We start from the raw sequence: 23,406 nt of genomic DNA, 5'->3' as shown, positions 1-23,406 counted from the left end.
CAGCAGTACATGCATATGGGACACTAGATATGTATATGCAGATCAAAGGGATGCAAACTGTAAAGAGAAAAGTGAAGTCAACAGTCGCCCAACTTAAGTGTTTCCCAATAATGTTACATTTTTACAATACAAAAGTGATTCGGGATAGCATTTTAAACAGTAAAATAAGCAAAACGAACATAAATTTATAAACTAAAGAGTAACATTTTATTTAAAAATGTTAGTCTTGTTAGTAATACTCATCCTACAGTAATACTAAATTAGTAATACCTAAAATTTGTTGTATTTTATTAATAATATTACCTTGCCTTTTTGAAGTAAATTTTTATTCCAGTTTCGATGGGTTTACAATTGGCGCCATCTGTGCAAGATCCAATGCAAGCTACGAAAAGCTTTTATTCAAAGGTTTGTAAACTTGCAAAAGCTCCAACAAATTTTTGAACCATCTATACACCATGTTTAAACAATTTAAAATTGGTATGAAATGAATATGAATATTTATATATATTGTACCTTAAGTTAAAATGCTAGGAAAGTTCGTTTAATATTCATAAAGATTTATTAGTAAACATATATTTAGACTACGCACAATTACAAACATTTTGGTGATTCGTAACCTAAAAAATTCTCCTTTTTGGCTGAAAGCATGGCAAATATTCAAGTATCTTATTTGTTTTATTGATTTTGTGTTTACTCATTATTTGGTTGATTTTTGCAAAGATGTGATCTAATTTATGTTAGCTTTAATAATATTTTATAAATAATTTGTTACTCGTATAAATTGACTGTATGTGTGATTGCAGCACTCTATTATTGTCATCCAAGAGTTCGGTTTCCACGCTTTAAATATAAATATTTCCATAAAGTTTTATGTATGTATACTTAAGCTATTAAGTATTTACAAAGCTCAACTATGAACACGAACTTGTAACGGCATTTGAAATTCTGTTTTGATTTGACTTGAATTGGTTTTGGTTTTCACCTATTAGTGTGTTAATGTATCTGTGTTCTATTGTTAAATATTTGTCTTTTTAGATTATTTTTATTTTGTTTCGCTTTGCTGTGTCAAAAAGTTATAGAATACGGTTTAACAAATACTAGATACGAATCTCAACAATTTGCGACCTAATCAAATGCAATTGCTTAAAGTTGTTATTGTTTGCTTGGAATTGAACTAATTTTACTCGTCAATTGTAATACTAATCATAGGGGAGAATGTAATGCAAATTTGAACTCAATTTAATATAATTATATTTAAAAATTATGTACACCTTGAAAGTATCCCTAATTTAGGCGATAAATGTTACTTTGTTTTCATCTTAAATCTTATTGCTGTTCTCGCTTATCTCGCTTTTCATTTTTTGAAAAAACAAACTATTTAACGAATGTGTCACTTAAATTCGTTGCTGGCTTAGTACTTGTACTCCGGCAGATAGATATCTATCCTCTGCCGGAGGAGCTGCTTCAAATTGATCAATCTGAAAATTAGATGCGACTTGGTCACCCAAAATAATTCGCAAACAAACGTGATGACTCCGTCCCAGCCCTGATTCGATGCGATCCTGCGACGATCCTTAAAACTCCTCGTCGTCGTCGTCGTAGTCATCGCTATCGCTATCGTTGCTGGGCAGGATGTGGAAACAGGCCCACAGCCGGGACATGTCCACTCATCGTTTGCGATTATAGGCGCCAAGCGAAGACTGCCTTCATTCCTTCATCTCGTGGCCATTGGGGCCCAGCTCGAGGAGCTCATGGGGCTCGGCATTCAGCTGAGGAAAGAAATGAATAAAGGTGATGAACATGATGAACTTTAGGAAGACATCGAGTCCAAACTCACCCTATCCACGCTGGCCAGATCGTTCTTCGACAGATGGTTAACCAAAATAGTGCCCAGGGCATCGCACATCACATTAATGGTGGTGCGGAAGCGATCCCTGAAATTACAGTGTGTTATTATAACATCCTTTCAATTCGAAGGCTTCCGACTTACAGTAGCCAATCGACGGCTATGATGAGGGACACATCCTTCGGCTCCAAGCCCACCGTGTCCAGCACCATGACCATGGTGACGAGTCCGGCCTGCGGGATTCCAGCAGCTCCAATCGATGCTGCCGTGGCCGTTATACTCACGGCCACAATGGTGCCGAAGGAGTAGCTCATCTCACGGTATTGGGCGATAAACAGAGCAGCCACCGCCTCATAGAGAGCCGTTCCGTCCATGTTGATGGTGGCACCCACGGGAATGACGAAGCGAGTGACCCGCGGATCGATGCCCATGTTGTCCAGGCACTTGATGGTCAGCGGCATGGTGGCCGAGCTGGAACCCGTTCCGAATGCAGTGGCCAGCACCTGGCTGAGCTTGGCTATGTAGCGGTACGGCAGACGTCGGGTGCCCAGGAAGAAGATCACCGCAATTGTACCTAAAATAAGTATTAATCCAAGTGGTTAATGGTGGTATGCTTTATTGATAAAACTAAGCTATAGATTGGGTAGTGGCTTTTGGAATCGTTGTGAGCTAAGTGACGGTGTATAGAACTTACCAAAGCCGTGAAGGAATAGACCTATCATCACCGTAATGAAATACCATCCCAATGACTGAATTGTCGCGGCTATCGATTCCATCTCAATGATCTTGGCGGCAATCAGGAAGGCAACGCCCAGCGGGGAGATCCTAAAGAAATGAAAATTTGGTTTTCAAGTTCTTAGTGATATGTAAATAGATCCGAAGTTACCAAATAACCCAAGAGGTGATGGTCATCATGGCCTCACTCAATGTGGTGAAGAAGTCCTGCAGCAGTTGACCCTTCTCCCGCATTCTACCAATGGTGGTGCCTAGGATTACACTGAACATGACGAGACCCAGGACATTGGAACCCTCGCGCTGCGCCGACTTGAACTCCCAGTTTTCCATAGGCTCTATATAGGAGAGTATACGAATAAGTTTCACGATGAGTTTACGATGCAAGGGGAACATGCAAGAACTTACGTGCTGGGCTAATGCTAGTGTTCTCATAGATCTCAGTGCGGTGCTAAAATGGAGCAGGTGTAAATATATTATATATAAATATATATGGTGTTTAATTCAGTTCAAATTAAAGCTGATCAAAAGCATTAGTTCGAGGAAAAATATATAGATAACATGGAGTAATCGTCTCAGCTGAGTTTCAGAAAATGGTAGCATCTGAACCAGCGAAATTGCGGTTTGTCTGTTATTTTCCCTCATTGAGTCAACAATAATCTAATTGGGCGCATGAATATTCATTCGGTTGCCTACCTACACCAACATCCACTCTCGTATGCATGCATATAGCATATAATTATGGAGGTACAATGTCCACATATCTGCCGCAGGCCGAGCTAAGTACTTTGATTCAATTTGTGTCTGGGGCCTCCTAAACCGAAACCATGTTGATAGGACCGCTTCCCTCTCACTCGCATGTGCGACTCATGCGATAATTGAAATTTAAGCACTGACACTCACTCACACGGCGATTTTACTTGTGTGAAATCCCCCTACTTGAAGCTGAATTGAAAGCTGTAATTGAAATTGTGGTATCCCTATCATGTCAGTTGTGATTATGTGTCGCGCTTTGTTTCAATCAAAATCTCGCCAAACCGCAAAGAATTGAATAATTGCTACCGTTGCTTGTGGCTTGTTGCTTCAACGGCGTTCAACAGTGCGTATGAGCGATTCGCCTTGGATTAGGATCTTACCTGGAACATGGTCGACTGAATGATGTTGTCCGTGAACATGTTTCTATTGGGAATAAATAAAATGAGTCAGATGGCGGGGGGTTCAATCACCAGCAGATCGACATACCGCACCAGATCCATAAGCGTGTCTGGGGTGAGCACCTTGGATGCCTTATCAATGCTCTCCGTCTGGGTCTCCACGATCTTGGCTCCCTGGCCGGGACGCAGTGTGGTCACCAGACAAATGCCCAGAATCACGGCCGAAATGGTGGTCACAAAGTAGTACGTAATGGCTCTGATGGGATTTACATTCGTATGTTATGGGTTATTAATTATCAATATTATCAACTCACCTGGTAGCAATCTTGCTGGACATGCTCAGATCTAGTCCACCAATGGCGCTGGTGATCGATGAGACCAAAAGCGGAACAATCAAGCATTTAAGCATTCTAAAAATATATGATATACATTATAATTGATAATTAATAATTAGGAATAAAATCTTATTTGATTTAATAAATGTTCCTAGACCAATTTATTATTTGGATGCATCTTAGTTAAATTTAGAAGATTTCTCGTTACTCACCGCAAGAAAATCTCGCCAGGGAAGGATATGTACATGATCTCTCTCTTCGACCACTCGCCCGTGCTGTTTTTGATGATGAAGCCGATGAGTCCGCCCACGAACACACCGATAACGGTGGCCATGGTGAGGACATTCTCCTGCATGAAGGCCTTGAACTTGCCGCCATCCTGTTTGGGTCGCGTCATGGTGACGATCCTTGGATTGGTTCAGGGCCTGGACAACCCTGGGTCCTGCTGGAAGCCCCTTCTAACGCACTTTTGCTCACGATTGGCAGTTAATGCGTCGCCAAAGACTATCTACTCTCCGAAGTATGAAGTGAAATAAAAGGGTGTCCTGTAAATAATGCATGATTATTATATGGAGTTAATAGGTATTGTTATATAAGAATGGATTATTTTGAGAGTAGCTTAGTTACTCCGAGGTGTTTCAAGTTTTTTATGTAAGAAAACTAGTTCCATTTGTTGGCTAGGGGTTAAACTGTAGCGTTTCCTCCTCACCGGGCGACCAGTGATCGCCGACTGAGCTTTCGCACAAAGCAGATATTTACAACCCCAAAACGAGTGAATTCGGGCAGCTGGGCTTTTGTGATTTATGCGCACAGCTAACCCCTTACCTCTGACCTCCATTCCACGGTATCCGTGGGTATCCGAGGGGTGTTACTTTTGACACGAAGCCGGACGGATGTTGTTCAGCGTTGGATTTGTTTCGGAATACTTTTCAGAACACTTTTCGAGCGGAAAGGGCGGAAGCGAGAGCTTGATGCTGCTGATTCTAACAAATGAAACTAACACAATGCTAAGAAGTTAACGCTAAATATTAGCACTCATTTAGCATTGACACTTTTGCCAATTATGCACGAATGTGCGAAAACAGCAAACAGCTTCCCAGCAGAATGCAGCTCAATTAATCGATGCACTGCGACTGGGAAACGTGTCAAACTAATAAATTTACATAAACGATCGACTAATGAAAACAAATTTAATGCCTTAACTGGATGCAAGGGCAGCAAGCGGGGCGGCAATGATCAATGATCCAGACAGATCCAGACAGATCCGATAGAGTGCGAAATTGACACCGTTTGCATCATGGCCATCACAATATCCTCTCAATTGGGATACGCCACTGGCAATTTGGGATTAATCATGAAATCTTGGCCATTCGAAATTGCTTAGCCAATTGTGTGGCAATTGACGAGGAGACAGCTAGAGATTGAGATGGCAGCCAACACTTTGGAATAGCGAGCCTAATTTAGAGAGGTGACTAACGAGTGACTGAGATCTCTTAGTTAAATCTAATGCAATAAAAGTCAACGGTTCGCATCCGACGACTCACAAATTTACACAAATAGATAAATATATTTCTGGTGGGCACTAACTATTGCAAAATGTGCATGTTTAGAAAGGTATCGGATTTTAAAAGCTGTAATTAAATTTCTACTTAAAAATGAAATATTTTCTAAAGAGCAGTTTAACAGATTTTAGCAGATTGGGCGTAGTACCATTTTTAAGTAAACTTGTCCAAATGTTAGTAGATACAGGGTACCAACCGAACCAAATCGACTGCATTTGGAGTCTTTAACAATGCACCCTCGCCAGTGAGATCACTGATCGCAATCGTCTGGCTGCTCCACACCCTTTGATAATGCCATTATGTGTATCTGTATCAGTATCTGTATCTGTGGTTCGCCTAATTGATGTAACTACAGAACAGAACAGTCCAGAAACAGAAACTGAAACCGATTCCGGATTCCGAGTGGATGAGTGGTATTAGGGGACAGGTGTGGGTGTGGGAGTGAGGTGGGCTTTTCACTGAAATGGAAACCTTTTGGCGGCCTGAACTGTGTTTAGTGGGCGCAGTGAGATGTGTCGAAGCATTTTGGAGCAAGAGGTGTTTATCTGAATAGTTTAATTTGCGAACCGTTTAAGTTGGACACTTGGAGTGAGAAGTGGACAGAAGGTGGATGTGCAGATAAGAATTAAATTTAATAAATTTAGCGGAACTTCAGTGGAATGCACTTGTCATGCAGTTGCACTCGTGCCCAACTAGATGTATTTACTAAGCCGCGTTTCAGTTTTATTAAATTGTCGTTGTATACATGAATGCATGCAGTATTTATTCATATTTTTCTATTTTGAACTTGACCGTGAATGAGTCTGCCTACATAGACTGCCTGCGACGTAGGCAGACATTGTGTTCCATGTAAATATGTGTAATTTGTGAAAATTGTGTGATAGTTGCATTGAATTTCAATTGCAGCGGAAGTTTCATTGATCCATCAAGTTCACTGATGAAAGGATGGGTTTCACACTAAACGGAAGTTGGACCGTCGATGGCGAAGTCATCATAATTAATGGGAATTCAAAACCCAATTTAGCATTTACCACAGCGTGTTCGTTTGTGAACTTGAACTTGTCTCTAGTAACGAACTTATTTAACACTCGGCACCAGTTGATTGGACCTATCTGTGATCTCTTTTTTTTTTAAAGATTCAAATAAATCAATTTGTTTTCCGTTTCAGAAATATTTTGCCTGGCATGTAAGGGAATCATTTCTTTGCCATGTTTGATTGGCAGGCAGTTTACATGATCACAAATGCCGTACAAGTTTATTATTGTTGCTAGTCAAACACATTTGTATACCCAGAGATGCATATTAATTAACGCGCTATACATTGACTTATATAACATGGAGGTACTTTTACTACTCTGCTAATTAATGCAATGCAAACTGAATTCAGAGCCCATGTGCGCGGGGCAGCAAATTCATTGTCAATGCAAATTGATTTGCATTTCGCGGGGGTTCGATTAGACAAAGGGGGGGACTTTTGAGGGCCAGAAGCTTGACCCACCCACTTGTCTTTGATGTGAGGAAATTTCTAATAAACCGCCTAAGGAAAACCAGTTAAAGCCGATCTGAGCACAACTAAAAATCAGTAGTATGTTTGCGCTATCAAAGCAATTATCACCGTTTATGGGATTTATATATATGTATGTTAGACAGCGTTATGAATTTATTTGCTGTTTCATGGAAAAGTGTAATTACCAAATTTTACCACTAGAAACCTTTGTATATGTATTTTATTTAAGTAAATATTAAGGAAAGTTTTCATATACTTAGAAGTTGTACAGAAACTCAAAGTTTATAGGAAAATACCTTCAGCTGGTTATATACGATTAGGAATTGAATCATACATATGTATGAAACATTGCATGACGCTATAATCTCGAGTCATCCGACAGCCCTTGTCGCTATAATCTATAGACAGTATGTCTGACTATCTGAAAACGGCAGCTACGCTCTTTCATCCAGATTTAGCTTATCAAGATCAGTATGGTTCCGCAAAGCCAAGAATAAAAAAAGAGCAAATAGCACGCGGGTAAAATTCCAGATTACCTTTAATCGTAAATTGGAGTTTTGGCATATTAATGGGTTTCTTAAATATTTTATTTAGGTGAGAAAATTTTGGCAAATGCGCGAGGGCAGATTAATGAATTTTCCAAAACTAACACGTATAATAATATAATTGCATTTTCCTAAAACTATATGTTTTCCCTCATTTTCTCATTATTATGGCGAGAGGAGAGCGCAGATAAACTATTTTGGTGCATCGCACTTTGTGTGCTAAAAATAAAAAGAATTAAAACCAAAGCAAAACATATGCACATAAACCGTGGTAACAGTTTGACACGCCTCTGTCTATGCAAAAGTGGGTGGGCGTTCCACCAAGGTTATTCGGGAGGTTGTTCAGCGTCTTATCAGCTTCGGAAATCGGGAATTATTCACGCTTCTCCCTTGGCTCTCAAGAAGCGTAAATCGATTAGATGACAAGTAAATAAATTCTGGATGGCAAAGCACAGTGCGTCTCATCCTTGTACGATTTCTGAAAGCCTATTTGCTTTACTTTTCAAATCAGAATTAAAAATATATATTCCTCATGATTTGCACACGATTATCTTTTCAATATCTAACCATCAAAAATCAATAAGTAAATGAAACAAGTAAATCAAAATAAAATATATATCTCATGTTTTGGCACTAATTTAGTACGACACCGCAAGAATTTAGAACTTTATTTGTTTAGAGGGTAGCAAATTAGCGACTAAATATGTATCACCCGGCAACAAAATTCGTTTCCTCTCACAAGAGACACTCACTTGGAAACAAATATAAATACTGAAAACACTAACGCAAATTCTCTTGAGTTCTTTGAAGGATTTCACAGTACAATACCCAAGGCACAGGATGCTTTTATGTCAAGTTTACAGATATGTCTTTAAATGGCGGATATTTTTGCCAGGAATCACTGTAGAACTTACAAGCAAAAGTATTCACATGTGCCGCTGGCCACTGGCTGGGAACAAGGGAACAACTCCCGACGTATTCAAGAACCCTTCAGGCACGACCCCTAATCGAAACGGGGGAGGATCGGGATCAGAGAAGCGCGTGGTCCCGAGCACGCGGCTAAATGGCAACTGACTTCTGATCAGTGGCAGTGATCCCACACACCGATTCCGATTCCGATCTCGATCTCGATTGCGATGTGGTCTGGTCTGGCTCTGCTAGCAGCGGCAGTAGAACCTGACTCGTCGGTTTGTAAAACAGTACTAGAAACTAAATCGAAATCAAATTCGAAATATAGCAAGCTACCGCGCAAATTGCACGCCAGCAGCGACGTCGACGTCGCCGTCGGCATCCGAGTGTGTGCGGGTGTGTGTGCTGCTGCCGCTGCCCGAGGGTTGACTTTCATTCATCAAAAGCTGCTGCTGTTGCTGCTGCCTCTGCTGGCTGCGCTGCGCTGCCTTTGGCTCATCGCATTTCACGTAACGCATACGCAGCGTTGGCCGCGTAATTTGTCGCGCCTTGTTTCGCGCTCCCTTGCAGCGAGGAGTGCAATGAAAGGAACTCATTATGGCTGTTCAGTAGCTGGGCATCAACTTTCGATTATTTCCTTTCCATTAGTAGCTGCATTGTGCCGACACTGCATCACTGATCATCCTCGCATTGTGGGCAATGGCAATCAGGGTGTTTTCCGGCCTCTTCAAGGTCTGCCTCCTCTGAAAGAAAGTGAGATTCTTTTTAGATCTGGTTTATTATTATTATGTCACAACTCCGCTTGCTTCATAAGTGGGTCAAGTTTATGCATTACCCAATCCCGCAATGATTACACCTCATAATTTGAAAAGATCGTAGCAAACCACCCCCCGAAAGAAATAGGGAACAATGCCCATGGCCATGGACTACTTAAACCTGATTGTGCGTACGGGGAATACAATGGCCAGAATCTAAGAGAAGCAGCAAGAAAGTGGGATCGAGTCCTAGGCTGACCCAAAGAATGTTAGTCGACCGTTTCCGGTTTCATATTCGTACCACAATAAATATCAGTAGCAGAAATAAAGCAATAAAAATCAGCAGCAGCAGAAGCAGTAGCATCATCATCACAGCTGCAGCTGGCTTTGATCTGCTTCAATTCGATTTGCCTTGGGGGCCGGGGCCAGTTCCAGTTCCATGCTGGTGGGAAATGAGTGTGGTATGCTCAAGCTGCGGAAGAGCAGGCCGGAGGATGGGATGCTGCTAAGTGGCGGGCCACAGTTGACAGCGATTGCCATAGTCCCTAAACGTAAGCAGCCGGGGATTTGGACTCCCCAGCCCACTGGATCTGCCCCTGGTTCATGGATGGGTGGCTTACCGCTGGTTCGTGTGGAGAGGTGAGGTGCTGCCATGGATGGGCACAGTACACACATTCGGACCGGAACTGTCGATCTTCATTTTTGACACTGGAAAGATTGTTGAGGTTGCAAATTGCACGCCAATCGGGTTGCTATGTTGTGGTATATAAATAACTGAATAATTAGATTCTGGTCGTTGTTGATGGTAGCAAGTTAATTCAGAAAATGCCCCGTAATGAGGATGAGCCGTTGGTAGGGGGCCTAAGGAGCGATCGAGTTAGAACTAGCTCTCGCCAATCTGAATTGAAGCATATACATCTCTATGGTTTGGGAAATAAAGCAAACAAAACGTTATTCTTATAATAAATTATTATTACTTACCTATACGAATTATAAAACAAAGCTGGCGATCGAAATTTAACATCAAAAAACTGCTCAATCACATAAAATCTAATAAAATGCTGTGCGTTTCTCTATACACATTTAGAACCCAAAACTAAACTTAATAATAAAAACGTAAAGATTTAATTGATTAGGGAAAACTTCAAGCAATCAACGCTTCAAGCTTCGCCATACATTAAACATATTTATTTTAAGTTTATTATATTATGTGTAAACATATGATTATTGATTAAGAATTTCAAGATCACAAATCAGATTTCATTTAAGCTTATAAAAAGTGAGCAAAATTCTTCGTTTCGCTTCCGTTTCGAAATGGCAACATAAAGTATGGTAAAATTCGTGGGAGCTTGAGAAATGATTCGGAAACAACGCCTCAAATATATCTCCCAGCACAAAGGTGTACGAAAATGGCAAACTTATCAGTAGCTCTAGGTGCTATATTTATAGAAGGGGGCAAAATGACATTCGCATGCGGGGCAAACATGGTAAAAATGAGAGTATTACGAAGGAAAAACAGCACAATGAGCAGTTCCTAGGGGATTCCTGATTCCTGAGTACCTATGATGATGATGTTGTTGATGATGATGATGTTGTTGTTGATGTTTGTGCAACAGTTGGTTGTTTGGCAGCAACCACCACCACCGCCAATACAGCATATCGGCAGCAGCTGCCGGATATATAGGTATGTGCTACAGGCTATATGGTATAGAAGTATGTGTATCTGATGCAGTTGTTGTTGCTGCTGCTGCTGCTGCTGCTCCTACTGCCGCCGTTTTGAGCTAATCCGTTTTGGGTCGCCGAAACAGGAGAATGTGGGGCTCCGGCTTGTGGATCATGTAGTGGATCCATCCCCGCGACTGCTGGACGCCAATGGAGCGCCACTCGGCCTCCGTCATCAGATGGGTCTTGGGCACCATTTTGACCAGCTCCTTTGGCAAAACCACATGTCTGCGGGACGAGGGGAGTTTACAGTTGCTTCTCTGCATCCAACTGGTGGCGGGACCAGGGCGGCACTCACCTGTACTCGAACTGCTCATCGTAGTACTTGTCGGAGTAGTAAATGTCCTTGCTCATCGTGTGTGCGCCCCTCGAATTCCAGGAATCTCAATGCAATGCGAATTGCGATGGACAATGTGCGACTCTTTGGCGTCTCTTTTTTTTTTGGACCGGCAAAGGCGGCTCCGGCGGATTCGATGTCGCAACTGCTCCGGCACGCTATATATTAGTTGGCAAATACTGCTGATGCTTTTCGGCCTGAGTTCCTCGGTTTTTATCACAATTCGGGCTAGTTTTATGCTGAAATTTACGTTTGGTTTGCAATTTTTTTAAATCGAGTGACGCGCTAGTTGCAAGTGTGGCCGTGGTGACAGCATTAAAAAATACCAGTTGCGCCGAAAAATACCATTTCATTGCTCTCGCTAAGTGCGGTCTGTGCACTCGCTAGGAATGGCGGGTGACAAGGATAGAGAGTGACCGTTTGTGCCACATCGAAATAATACCGAAGGCGGGAAATTCAAATTTTAACATTAACAAACATCTCAGGTTTCTGTCGCATTAAAAAACAAACGCTTTGTTAAATTTACAGCAAAAAAATTACAGACCTTCGATAATAAAGGGTACAAAATTTTATAAATTTATTGGTAGTATATTTTTTATTTGGTAAAGTCAATAAATCTCATTTATACATATAAACAATTGTAAACAAAATGAATTGGCAAAAGCTTGCCTGCTGCAACTTCGAATTACCTTACCTAGAAATAAATACTACACATGCGAGTTAAAGACACTAAATGGGCGAACATTCGACCACTTGAAAGTTTTCATCACAAACTGAAAGCAAGCGTTGAATATAAATACTCGCGTAAAAATGTCTGACCATTACTATTCCACTCCCCAAACGGCCACGCCCCCTGTCTGCGAGAAAGGCCCTAAAAGGCTGCATGCAGACACATAAATTCGGCCGAATTTTCGGCATCGGCTTTCAACTCGTGCGAAATCTTACATAAATTTTGCGGCGCGGACAACCCAAAACGGAATGCAACGCATCGCCCGTCCAGAAAAACCCAAGTATACGGATTGCAGGAGGTCGTAGATGAAGGTGGGAATGCATTTAGTTAACGGAGGAAACTTTTAATGGTTGCGTTCGTAGTACTGCGCCGGAATAAAGACCCAGTTCTTGGCCAAGTCGTTGATGGCCTCCTGCATCAGTCGGGACAGCAGATCCATGATGTGACTGGAAGTAAGGAAATAACTTCAATTAATACTTGTAAAATATTATATACTGAATTAAAAATGAAACTTACTTTCGATCAATTTCCGAGGCTGCCTCCAGAGGAGTCGTCTTATCCGGGGACACCACTTGCTCGTAGGTCTTGACCACCTTCTGCCGCTTGCGGTCGCTATTGATGCGCATGAACTTGGACTTGCTGAGGTACTTCCAGAAGAGCTTCTCGAAAATGGTGATTCGCTGGTCGATGGCCATGCTGAGCTCGATGACCTCGTTGGGATTGAGCTTGTTCTTGGCCACCAGTCGGGTGATCAGCTCCTTGCGCTCGGCCTCTTTGCGCTGCTCCTCGCTGGTCGGTGCCCGTGTCGGTGGGCCGTCACCGGATCCGTGGTCTCTGGTGCCTTCGCCAGGACCAAATTGGGCACAGGGTTCAGGACCAGCCGTGGGATCGATCCTATCGCCCGGTTCCACCTCCTCAGAGTCCATAGCGGGCTTAATGGTGGAACGGATATTCAGGTGGAGATAAACGTGCTCCACGTAGCTGTCCTCCTTCCATTTGGGGTCGTCGATGGACTCCACCTCCTCGAGCTCCTGCTTTGCTATGATGGTGGCGCGATCGAGGATGCGGTGCACCTCCATCACGATGGGAATGCGGCGGAAGTGCACCAGTCGGTCGAACACCGTCACCCGGATCTCGCACAGCTTCGAGTGGTGGCCCTTGAGGCGGAAAATAGGCGGGTTGAACACAACCGAGAAGAAATCGTTGATTATGTAGCTGCAAGGGGATGGGAGATTGGGTTAGGTGCCTTATAGTGGTTCTTTATCTTACCTCTGCCATCGGAACTCCATGCATTGCTGTCCATAGTTGTGGACGTTGACCAGCTGCGTCCGATCCTCACGCAGGCAGACTTCGAATTTTAATCTATTGGGATAGATGACGTGCAGGAAGTCGGCGCATTCCTGCTCCTTCAAAGGCATGTCTGTCTGCTCCTTCTCGTCGGTCAGCACACCTCGTGCTTTAATCTTGTAGCGGGCCTTTGTGTTTTCATAAGTTAAGACGATTTCCGCCTGAGTTATATTATATAAATAATAGATTATAACTGTAAGAATTTAGCTGGTAACATATATGTAGAAGGATTACCTCATTTTCGTAGTCCAGGGGTCGATAGTCCACCAGAAGGGGCCACACACTCTGGCGAGGCACGGTGAGATTCATATTGAGCAGCTTCAGGCCACGATCCCTCGAAGCAAACGAGAAGGCCAAGTGGGACATGGTGATATTTTGGACCCACAACGGCTGCGTTATGTGGTAGTAGTTTTTAATGTTTACCGGCAGCAACTCCTTTGTGAGTAGACACTTTTCGGCGTCGAAGGACGAGATCTCCAGATGAAAGTGCCATAGAAACTTGCGATGGTCTTCGGTACTAAAATGTTAGATATTTCTAAATCTTGTTAAAATCTAGAAACGAAGGTATTCACTTACTGCACTTCGTAGGTGAGCAGGTGTTCGCCGTACAAGAAGAAGTAGGCCGTTACGGTGAGGGCCACCACCTCGTCCGGTTTGATGGACAGGATCTCCTGGTTGATGTGAACCAGTCTGCGGTGTGGGCAGTGGAAGAGCTGGCGGAACTGGTTGAATCCGACTTGGGTCTGCAGCGGCTGGCATTGGCAGTTCTGGATCCGCTTTAGAGTCAACTTGGCGTTCGTGGCGGATAGATTTCGAAGCCAGAAGACCATTTTCAGGGGATGACTGTGGATCTGGCGTATAGGGATCTTGAATGTATGCTCATGCTCTATGCTGTTCGAACGCAGCTTCCGATTGAGGCTATTCATAGGTAAATGGTTATAGCCATGCACGCAACTCAGTATCCTTCTCACCCCGTTATGTCGAAGCTCTCCCAGTAGAAGATCTTCAGGATGGGCGGTCGGATGACGGTCAGGTTGTCGACCATCAGCTTCTGGTAGATGGACGGCGGCTTGAACACACCACATGGCTTCCGTTCTGGAACCGCTGGGGGAATTAAAGCTTCTTCCATCCTCGACTACAAAATATATGCTACTGCAGACCGATAGTTCAATGCTTTAAAGTATACTGTTCACTAAAGAGCTTTGATCTGACATTAAAATCGAGAGTTTTCACTTCTTCAAATAACTATTTATATACCAATAGCAATGGTCCAACATTCGTTCCTGAAAGATTCTTATTTGGGTATTATATATAAATCATTATTCAATGTTGTTTTTCCATCTTTATTTATCTATTTTGTTAGTTGGGCATCCCCGTTTTTTGGCCAAAAAGCAAAAACCATAGCCATGAAATGCAGAGCATGAACGTGAGTGGGCGCCCGTGCACACTCCACACCTGTACACCTATACACCTATACATTTGTACATGTGTGCGTATGTGTGTTCCTCGATAATCCTGCGTGCAATTCCTTTTTGTTTGTGAATTGACAAAGTGCCAAAGGCCAAGTGGGCGGTCGGCAGAAAAAGAGCAAGAAAAAGACATTAGTGTCACAGTGAAAAACAAACCTCCTGCCGAGAGCCGAGTTCCAGCACACACGCACACCACTACTGTTCCTAGCTGCCTCTCTGTGTGTGTGTGTTCAGGTGAGTGTCCTTGCACGTGTGTGCGACAGCAGTTGAGCTTCATCGAGAAAACATCGTTTACAGTTAGTGCGCTGACAGTGGCAAAGGTGAAAGACCAACAGCAATTACTGTACAGTGGAGCTTCCGAGAATGAGTCGGTGAAGAGGTACGAAACTATTGAACTGGAACTACTTAAAGTTTGATGTTCTTGTCAGCATTTGTGTAACATCATCTTATCAGCTCATAAACAGATTAGATTAGTATTTATTCAAATTGAAATTATCATATTTAACTATTAAATAGCCTTTATTAAATACCAACTACTAGTAAATAAGCAGTTATGAGTTGAAAGTTAAAGTATATTTGGATTTCTCCATTCATTTTTACATATATTACATATGATATGAATGTAGATTTTTCCGATATAAATATTGAAATATTTTAATTTCAGTTCAAAACGCATGCATATTTATATGAGATATGCAGCTTGTCTCGTTTTTTTCTGCTGTCCATTTTCCGACCTGTCAGTTGGTATTTGCATATTGTAAGAACACCTTTGATTTGCACTATTAACCTGTTTGCATTTGTTTTGTCCTTCTGCACTGTGCTCAATTGTGCTAGATCGTGATTCGCACTTAATGTCCACTGTCCTGACGGCAGCTACAACCTGTGTGCATCAATCACAACCTTTGACAACGTCGCTGCCACGCTTATCAGTCATGTCCTTGTCCTTCACCCCCTCGCCGTCGCCATCATCGGCAATCTGGCGTAACAATGGTGGAAAATGGTCTATGACTAGAATACAGAACTGCAGAAATCACTGAAATCCAAGAATGAAAGGCAGCTGCAATTGTCGGCGCCTTTCCATCTTGTTGCTCATTGCCGAGTCCTTTTGGCGGAGTGAAATTGTCCTGCGAGTGTTCCACTCGCCTGCCACTGTTGCATTTGGCTCAAACAGTTCCAGTGCCAAACGTTTCAGCTCAATTGCTCTGCGAGGAGCAACTTTATGTTTTAAGCAAATATTTTGAATCCTTTTTTGTGTTGATGTTGTATGAACTGTTGACCAGCGACAACTTGTTGGCCAATTGTTGCGGTTAGACTTTGCGATGCCTGTGGTTTTGCAGGCTTTTCTGTTGACGGGTCGTACCAGTTTGTACTGAGCCCCTTGATGGCTCAGTCAACTCCTTGAAAGTGTCGCTGGCTGTGCATAATTATGGCTTAATTTGCAGCTTCAAGGAGGCCCAACTAATTACTACAGCAAACTTCCCTAGCCGCCGCGTACTTTTTTCGGCCAAGAGCACATGGCAATTAAAAACTTTTTATGCAACACATTTTTTTACATTTCCCCAGGTAAAACTTTATGCACAGTTCCTGAAATTTCCGCAGCTATTGTAGTTCCTCCCAATCTCCGCCTTCGCCTGTCGCCCGTCTTAATTGAAAATCACTTAGAGCGTGAAACGTGGCAAAACATTTTCTCAGTTGGGGGTAGCAAAACGACTGGGGACAGGGGATCTCTTCCAGAATAAGCTGTGATAAACTACTTAAGCCCGATTAAGTGACTTTTGAAGGAACCTCACAATTTACTTAAAGCTGCTAAATAAGTGATAGATAAAAGTAAGTGTAAGGTGTTTTGTTTTTAACTCCTTCTTTTATATCTTTATTAAATACTTTTAGAACTATATATTCATAGGTAATAGGTTTTTAAATTACAGAGCAATATATCCCTTCATCATATTTAATAAGGAATCCATTTTGTAAGGTGGGCAATTGGATTTTGTGTAAAAGCTTTTGACACCCCTTTATGAATTTATTTAAAGGTTTCGCGGTGTTCTAGAAGTTAGTTTAGTTTTGTGAGCTTCTGTATCTTTAGTAATAATATTATTAAATGTGCTACAGTCAACCTTCTTGTAGAATTTAATTATGAAATAAAATATATTTTCCATTCAGCAGCTACAATGTATATGTGTTCACATTTAATTGTTCATAGAAGTGTGTGTGGTTTCGAATCCAAGGGGTTTTCCTAACAACAAAAGCTTAGATAGCCACTTTGGGAAGGTTCCATTTAAAGGGGGCGTGGCAGTCACTGACACTCAACATCCGCTCTTGCCATTCTCATGCAAAAGTGGAGGGGAAAGCGTTAGAAGAGCAAGAATTGCCAAGCCGCAAAACAAAGCAATACCATGGAGGTGGGGAATTTTGGGGGGCTGGGAGAGGTGGAGGCGCTTCTGTTGCTGTGGCTGCTGCAAACAATTATTGTTATTCCAATTGAAATGCAGCGTTCACCGAGCACCTCAACCTTCCTTTTCCAATCTGTGGCCCCCAGTCTTCCCCTCTCTAACGGCAGTCCTGTGGCCTTTGTAGAATTGCTATCAAAATTATACACCTTGCAGCAATGAACGACGAGTGGTGGAAAGAGAGGGGCACGGGGGTATGTCGAGTTCATTGTAATGCAAATTACGTATACGCCATGGTGCCACTGCAAACTGGACGAAGCTCCAGGCATTCGCCATCCCTCCGGGCTCCTCTTGTTTATATACAACCATGTGTGCGTGCATATTTTTGACCTTTTTTCATTGTCGTCGCTGGAAAAATAATAATAATAGAAATATGAGTTTCTTTTGAGCTGGCGATTCATGAAGGGGTTAGGAAAATGCACGGCGCAATAAAGGGATTAACCAGTGTGGAAGATAATCGCATTTGCATGTTCGCATTTGCGGCCTTGTCTTGGCCTTTAACTAAACCTGTTTGCATCAAAGTCGATTCAGCTTAACGTCCGAAATTGGCCCACTTAATCATCCAAATAAGTTTAGTCCGAAAACTTTGCCCAGGGTCCAGAGAAGCAGAGGAAATGCAACATTTAGCAGCAGGAAATGCAGCCGAGTAACTTTTCCCAGGGCGCCGAGTGGACGATGCGGAACTGGTGGGCCAGTGTCAATTCAAGGGCCAGGAAGTTGTCGCATTTAAATGGGAAAACTTCAACACACAAAATGGATACACAAATAGCAGAAATGTTCCCGATGGCCAGCTCAACCGAATTGTAAATGCTAACGACTGATAACAGCAAATGGACACAGCTTAGTGGTCGTAGTAGTCCGGAGTGTTCCGCTTTTTCAGCCTTGGACCGCAAACCGGAAACGGAAACCGCATCCGCCACGCCATCGCTGTCATCAGCACCGCCATCATTGTCGTCATCGACATGGCTGAGCCTTTTCCTCTGTCAGCGACTCGGAGTCTCTTTCCCATATGCAGATCCCGGACACACACACGGGAATAACCGTACATTTGACAGCTGGGCCTGCTTACTTTTCCGCTTTTCTAACGCTTTTCACATTCACCGCAAGGCGCTTTGTCGACCCCCTCTCGTTTTCACCCAGTCAATTGTCTGTGAAAGCCGCGAAGAGGATATGCATTTGAAGTCGGTGCTTATTGTTTGCGACTCGGGGTGATTAGAAAAACTATGCTCGAAATGGAATCACTAAAGCTGCACGCAATCAATATTTACTATACATACTGCTATACTATTGATTACCACTTCAAAACTGGAGTTCAAGGATAAAAATATTTATTTATACAGGAAATAAAAATGAACAGCTTTTGTGCCAACTAAGTATAGCACACCTTTCCGTCACTTATCCAAAATGTGTCTGAAGCTGATGCCTTACATATGGTAAGAGCCTATCTTTCGTGACGCTACGTGTTTCACAAACATTTCCAGAAGTAACTTTTTACTTTGGGCATTTTAAAATGCAGGAGTGGGCGAACACGAATTGTGTATACCCCTCAATTAGTAATGGTACTAATACACAGCTAGTAGTGTAGACAGAACTATGCCATTAACTAGATTGTGTGGCAATTACATATAAATATGCACAAAAAATGGCTTTAAAAGGATGAGAATGTACTTAAAGCTCCCGTTTGTACTTTAATTTACTTTTGGTTAGTTGGCTGCGTAGTTGGTACTCAACTGCAATGGCAACTGGCGAGGACCGACAAAAAATATTCGCTCTGAATATTTAATTGTGCGCGTTCCATGCATTTATCTCGCTTGCCGCACACACACACACACACTCACACACAACAGAAAGTGGATGTGCATGTACATGTGTGTGTGGGGGGGCGTGGCTTTTGAGTTGGTTTGTTGCGGTTGCATATTTGTGGCTCTTTGGGGTCTTTTCGATTTTCGAAATGCGCTTTTAGTTTGCAGTTTGTTGTTTGCATTTCTTTTGGGCTCCTGGAGCTTGTTGTCTGTTGTCCTTTTTTTCTGCGCCGTATCCTGCTGTTGTTTGTCTCTGAACGCCCAAAAACCTGGCAACTGTATAAATACAAATTTCTCAGTTATATTCCCATTTTTTTGGTCTGTCCCTTTTTTGTCTGCATGAGTTTGTGGGCTTGTGGCATACTTTTTGGCTCTTGTAAGCTTAACTTATGTATATTCGGGATGCTTTGGCTTACCATATTGACATGCAAATTCTGTGGTTTCAGACGTTGTCATTGTAGTTTTTGCATTTAGCGTTGATATCATCAATGCTCCATGAAGATAAAAGAATTTTCCGATTTGCATCTCATATAAATTTACGTTGCAATAAAGCAAGACAACTAAAGACAATGATTGCAGGTAGGGAAAACTAAAGTTTCAATATATATATGATTGTGTACGTTTTACTGATCAAAGATAGTGAGTAATAATAAACAGCATTTGGGAAGTTTTGCGTTTATTAATCCTCTGTCCAACATCAACTTAATCCAACTTACTAATTTTCCAATCCCAATCTAGCATGTTAATAATTATAGCAATAACACAATCAGAACATAACATGCCACAGCCCCAAAACCCATTACCCACAAAAGCCAATGGCATATTTGAAATATTTCGCAAAATGGGAAACAAATCAACATAATTCGGTTAGTTTCCCGTGGTCAGAAGCTAATTTGTTTCCTTGTTACAGCAGTATTTCTCACACAACGTCATTTTACATATTCGAAATGGTTGCGGATGTAGAGGAAATATTAATTAAAATTATATCGAAATTTCCGAAATTTCCGTGTATAATTGTCGGAGATTAAATTTCAGCCGTGCATTTCCCTCAACGGTAAGGTGAGAATTGTGCTTTAGGCAATCATTTCGGTATTAATTAAGCGAAACTAATGCACTTTACACGCTTTGGGTGGAGGAACGTGACTAAACTGGTTTCCTGTATTGCAGCTTCATTAAAACGTATATAAATCAATTAAATGGATTATAAGCTTAACTTTTATGTGCAATACACCATAGCCATTGCCTTCTGTTTGCCTTTTTTCGCATTCCTGCCATAACCTGGCTTATGATTTTTATGGCGCCAAAGCCATTAGAGGGTTGTAGCTTAAGGTTTACCTCAACCACGTATGTGGGTGTGGGCATTAGAGCCGAAGGCATTCCTTGCCCCTAAAATGATTAATTACGACTATTTCGACCTTTGGACATTGCCTTGCACAACAATAATGCAATTTTCCCAGCCAGCAACGTCATTATAGTCATCCTAAAAATTTCCATTTGGTTGCCTTGTGCAGTTTTGAGATAAGCCTTAAATTTGGTTATCAAAATGCAAATTCTGATTTAATGCCTGGAAGTGCAGTAGACTTAAACGAATCAATTTTGTTGCAGATTTGTAGCGAAGGAAAGCATTGTTAGTATACCAAAATACAAATTTAAGACTGTGCCTTAAATTCACATGAGCTACGTTAAAATCTATGCACTTAATCCTTATATAAATGTTTAGTTTAATAGTCCACCATCTTAGGAATCATTTGTAACCTTTATTAAAAAAAACATACATTTTCCATTAAATATATATTATAGAAGTTTAAATGTGTTACTCTATTAAATTGCTTGAAATGTTATGTCTTGATTTTCTAGAAGTTAATTAGAGTTCATAAATATCTGCGTTTGTTTGCCCCCAAAATATTTCAAAACAATTAACGTGTTCGTTAAAAAAAAATGTACTAATGAGCAAACTCTCATCGCCTTGCGCAACTCAATTCACAGTCGTTGTCATGCATACGAAAAACATTATTAGGAGTGGGCCACTGAGCCACTGAACCACCGCACCACTCAACCACAAGTGTCCCATCAGCTAGTCATGGGCGCTGGAAGAAGGAAACCAAACAATTTATCTCCAAGTAAATTTGGCGCAACACAACTGTCGGGGCAACCAAACTGCCTCGAAGTTTCGTAATTGGGGTGGGAGCAAGGTGCCGACCAGGACATTGTTGTCGCCGTTGTAACCAAATGTCAACAGGCATTAAATTAAAATACCGTAAAAATATAAACCAGAAGATGGCACAATCAGCCACCCGAATGACTCCACAGATTTGGTGGTCGGGTGCCAGCAACAGCTGTCTGCTGATGGGTTGAACTCCGCCCACATGCGAATTCATATCGCTCATACGCCCTGTGCACCGCCCCTGCTCCACACGCATTAGCCATTTTCCTTGGCCTTGGCTGCGTGAGTTGGTGGCTCGTTTATGCTCGTTAGACATGCGAGATGAGTGGATAACTTTTCCTCGAGAGCCGCTCGACGAACGGGGCGGAACGGGGGCTTGAGAAATTGGAATAATATTTATAATTATTATGTAGAAGGAAATTACATTTTTTGGCCGGCGTTTTGAATATTTTTCCCCTTGATGATGGGTCCAAATTGGAAATGCCTTGAGCCATGAGGAAAATGAGGTTTTTAATAATATGATATTACTTACAAGTGGAGGTTAAAAAAATGTTATGCCAAATATAAATTCAAAACTGGTGGATTTTGTTCAGCTTTTTTTTCTGAATTCAGTAATGATGTAGAATTTTTCATCCCATTACTTTGCATGCCAAGTCCTTTTATATTTTTAGCGTTTATATCTAAATTTTTTAAATGGTTATGTGTGAGGGAATGAATTTTTCTTGCATGGGAGTTTGCAACATTGGTACGGTAGTTGTCTCCGCTAATGTTAATTAACAGAATCCGTTACGTTCTGTACACCTCTCAAAAAAGAGGCACTTGTATTAAATGGTTAAAATCACACATCAAACGCATATTACTAATTTAAAATAAATGGAATGTGTATAATATATTCAAAACATATATTAATTTGTAAATTTTAGTATTAAAAGAAACATACGATTATAAACTACCGGGTAACAGAGAGATATTAACATAAGAGAGAGCGCCTTTTAAAAGTGGGTGGAAAATCTTCTACAACAGAATGCTCTCTGCCATAAAAATGTAAGTGCCAGGACACGTTTTTTCTTTGCTCTTCTGTCCGACTTTGCGGCGACTTTAAATGCTCTCTGTTTTCTGCTCCCCGCTTTTTGGCTTTCCCTTTGCAGCCTCTTTGTTGTCTAGTTTTTCATGCGCTCGTTTTGTTGGCTCAGAAGCTACTTAAAGTAATAAGCGAGCTCGCCCCCTTTGTTTTAGAGGCAGCCGTAAAGCGGGATGTTTCAAATAAGGCAGTAAGACAATGCGGCAAGGGTGGAGTAAAAAAAGCTCGAAATTACAGACATAAAAAAAAACAAACTCCGCACAAAAAGGTAACAAGAAGCAACGCCCAAAGGAAAGGCTTTCACCCGGAGGCATCTAACAAACTGTCAAATCGGTTTAGCAGGCTTCGACTTTCCACTCGACCCAATCAAAATGCAAACCGCTTGAGAGCATCAGTAGGTGTTTCATGCCCCGAATCGCCCTGTGATTTTCAGTCAATTTGCGAATTACGGCTTTACCTGCCCGAGGCAATTGTTGACCAGCTCAGTCCTGTTTCTGTCCATTTCCTGCCTACCTATTTTTCTTTTCCCACTAACCGAGTAGGAAGAGCTTTCTCTCCTGTGCGAAAAGGTCAATGATCCTGGAAGGGGAATAAGGACCCTTGGGGCAAGCTTAAGGCTCAGTCTAAAAATATACTTCATCGAAGTGGCTTACCTATGTTTGACTTTTCACAAAACAGACAAGATGAAAAGTAACACAGAAATAGGGATGAAGTCCATTGTTCAATTAAATTAATGGCCATTCTCAAACAAATTTATGTTATTTGTTGGATTTCAAATATTAATAATTGATATTACTCCTGAGTTCAAATGTACAGATTTATTTATAATAATTCACAGATGAAATACAGTCCTTAGGTTTTAAAGACAATGCTTTACGCTTTAAGCACTTGAACATTTTTGAAACAACTATTTTTGGAGTGCACTATTTAAGAAAATACTCTTTTGTCTGTTCATTTAAATA

The 23,406-nt window shown here is 41.7% G+C and overlaps 3 protein-coding genes across 3 annotated transcripts; all 3 read right to left on the bottom strand.

Moving 5' to 3' along the window:
• Positions 1-536: 536 nt before the first annotated feature.
• On the bottom strand, positions 537-8,888 carry LOC120454723 (excitatory amino acid transporter 1). The gene is made up of 11 exons (XM_039640261.2): positions 8,596-8,888; positions 4,280-4,612; positions 4,047-4,142; positions 3,821-3,988; positions 3,715-3,757; positions 2,987-3,029; positions 2,733-2,916; positions 2,541-2,671; positions 1,991-2,420; positions 1,838-1,934; positions 537-1,769 (listed from the first exon to the last, which is right to left on the bottom strand). The coding sequence occupies exons 2-11, from the start codon at positions 4,462-4,464 to the stop codon at positions 1,707-1,709; spliced, it is 1,440 nt and encodes a 479-aa protein (XP_039496195.1). The 5' UTR covers positions 4,465-4,612; positions 8,596-8,888; the 3' UTR covers positions 537-1,706.
• A 1,580-nt stretch (positions 8,889-10,468) lies between these two features.
• Positions 10,469-11,722, bottom strand: LOC120458559 (cyclin-dependent kinases regulatory subunit). The gene is made up of 2 exons (XM_039646244.2): positions 11,366-11,722; positions 10,469-11,295 (listed from the first exon to the last, which is right to left on the bottom strand). Exons 1-2 carry the CDS (start codon positions 11,419-11,421, stop codon positions 11,127-11,129), a joined length of 225 nt encoding a protein of 74 aa, XP_039502178.1. The 5' UTR covers positions 11,422-11,722; the 3' UTR covers positions 10,469-11,126.
• A 704-nt stretch (positions 11,723-12,426) lies between these two features.
• On the bottom strand, positions 12,427-14,680 carry LOC120458907. Its single transcript, XM_039646753.2, has 6 exons — positions 14,453-14,680; positions 14,058-14,399; positions 13,716-13,998; positions 13,404-13,642; positions 12,651-13,349; positions 12,427-12,580 (listed from the first exon to the last, which is right to left on the bottom strand). The coding sequence occupies exons 1-6, from the start codon at positions 14,608-14,610 to the stop codon at positions 12,478-12,480; spliced, it is 1,824 nt and encodes a 607-aa protein (XP_039502687.1). The 5' UTR covers positions 14,611-14,680; the 3' UTR covers positions 12,427-12,477.
• Positions 14,681-23,406: the final 8,726 nt, after the last annotated feature.

This window comes from Drosophila santomea, chromosome 2L (genome assembly GCF_016746245.2).
Source record: "Drosophila santomea strain STO CAGO 1482 chromosome 2L, Prin_Dsan_1.1, whole genome shotgun sequence".
Taxonomy (NCBI): Eukaryota; Metazoa; Arthropoda; class Insecta; order Diptera; family Drosophilidae; genus Drosophila; species Drosophila santomea.
Note: the sequence above shows the minus strand (reverse complement) of the source record. Positions and strands in the feature narration are given on the sequence as shown.

Bases quoted from the DNA above. Each gene is read 5' to 3' on its own strand.
- LOC120454723 (XM_039640261.2), bottom strand. From the start codon at position 4,464: ATGACGCGACCCAAACAGGATGGCGGCAAGTTCAAGGCCTTCATGCAG. The intron at 2,917-2,986 runs GTAAGTTCTTGC...TCTCCTATATAG, and splicing joins CACTAGCATTAGCCCAGCAC to AGCCTATGGAAAACTGGGAG. The intron at 1,935-1,990 runs GTAAGTCGGAAG...CTGTAATTTCAG, and splicing joins ATAGCCGTCGATTGGCTACT to GGATCGCTTCCGCACCACCA.
- LOC120458559 (XM_039646244.2), bottom strand. From the start codon at position 11,421: ATGAGCAAGGACATTTACTACTCCGACAAGTACTACGATGAGCAGTTC. The intron at 11,296-11,365 runs GTGAGTGCCGCC...CTCGTCCCGCAG, and splicing joins GATGAGCAGTTCGAGTACAG to ACATGTGGTTTTGCCAAAGG.
- LOC120458907 (XM_039646753.2), bottom strand. From the start codon at position 14,610: ATGGAAGAAGCTTTAATTCCCCCAGCGGTTCCAGAACGGAAGCCATGT. The intron at 13,999-14,057 runs GTAAGTGAATAC...CTAACATTTTAG, and splicing joins CTGCTCACCTACGAAGTGCA to TACCGAAGACCATCGCAAGT. The intron at 12,581-12,650 runs GTAAGTTTCATT...CCTTACTTCCAG, and splicing joins GCCTCGGAAATTGATCGAAA to TCACATCATGGATCTGCTGT.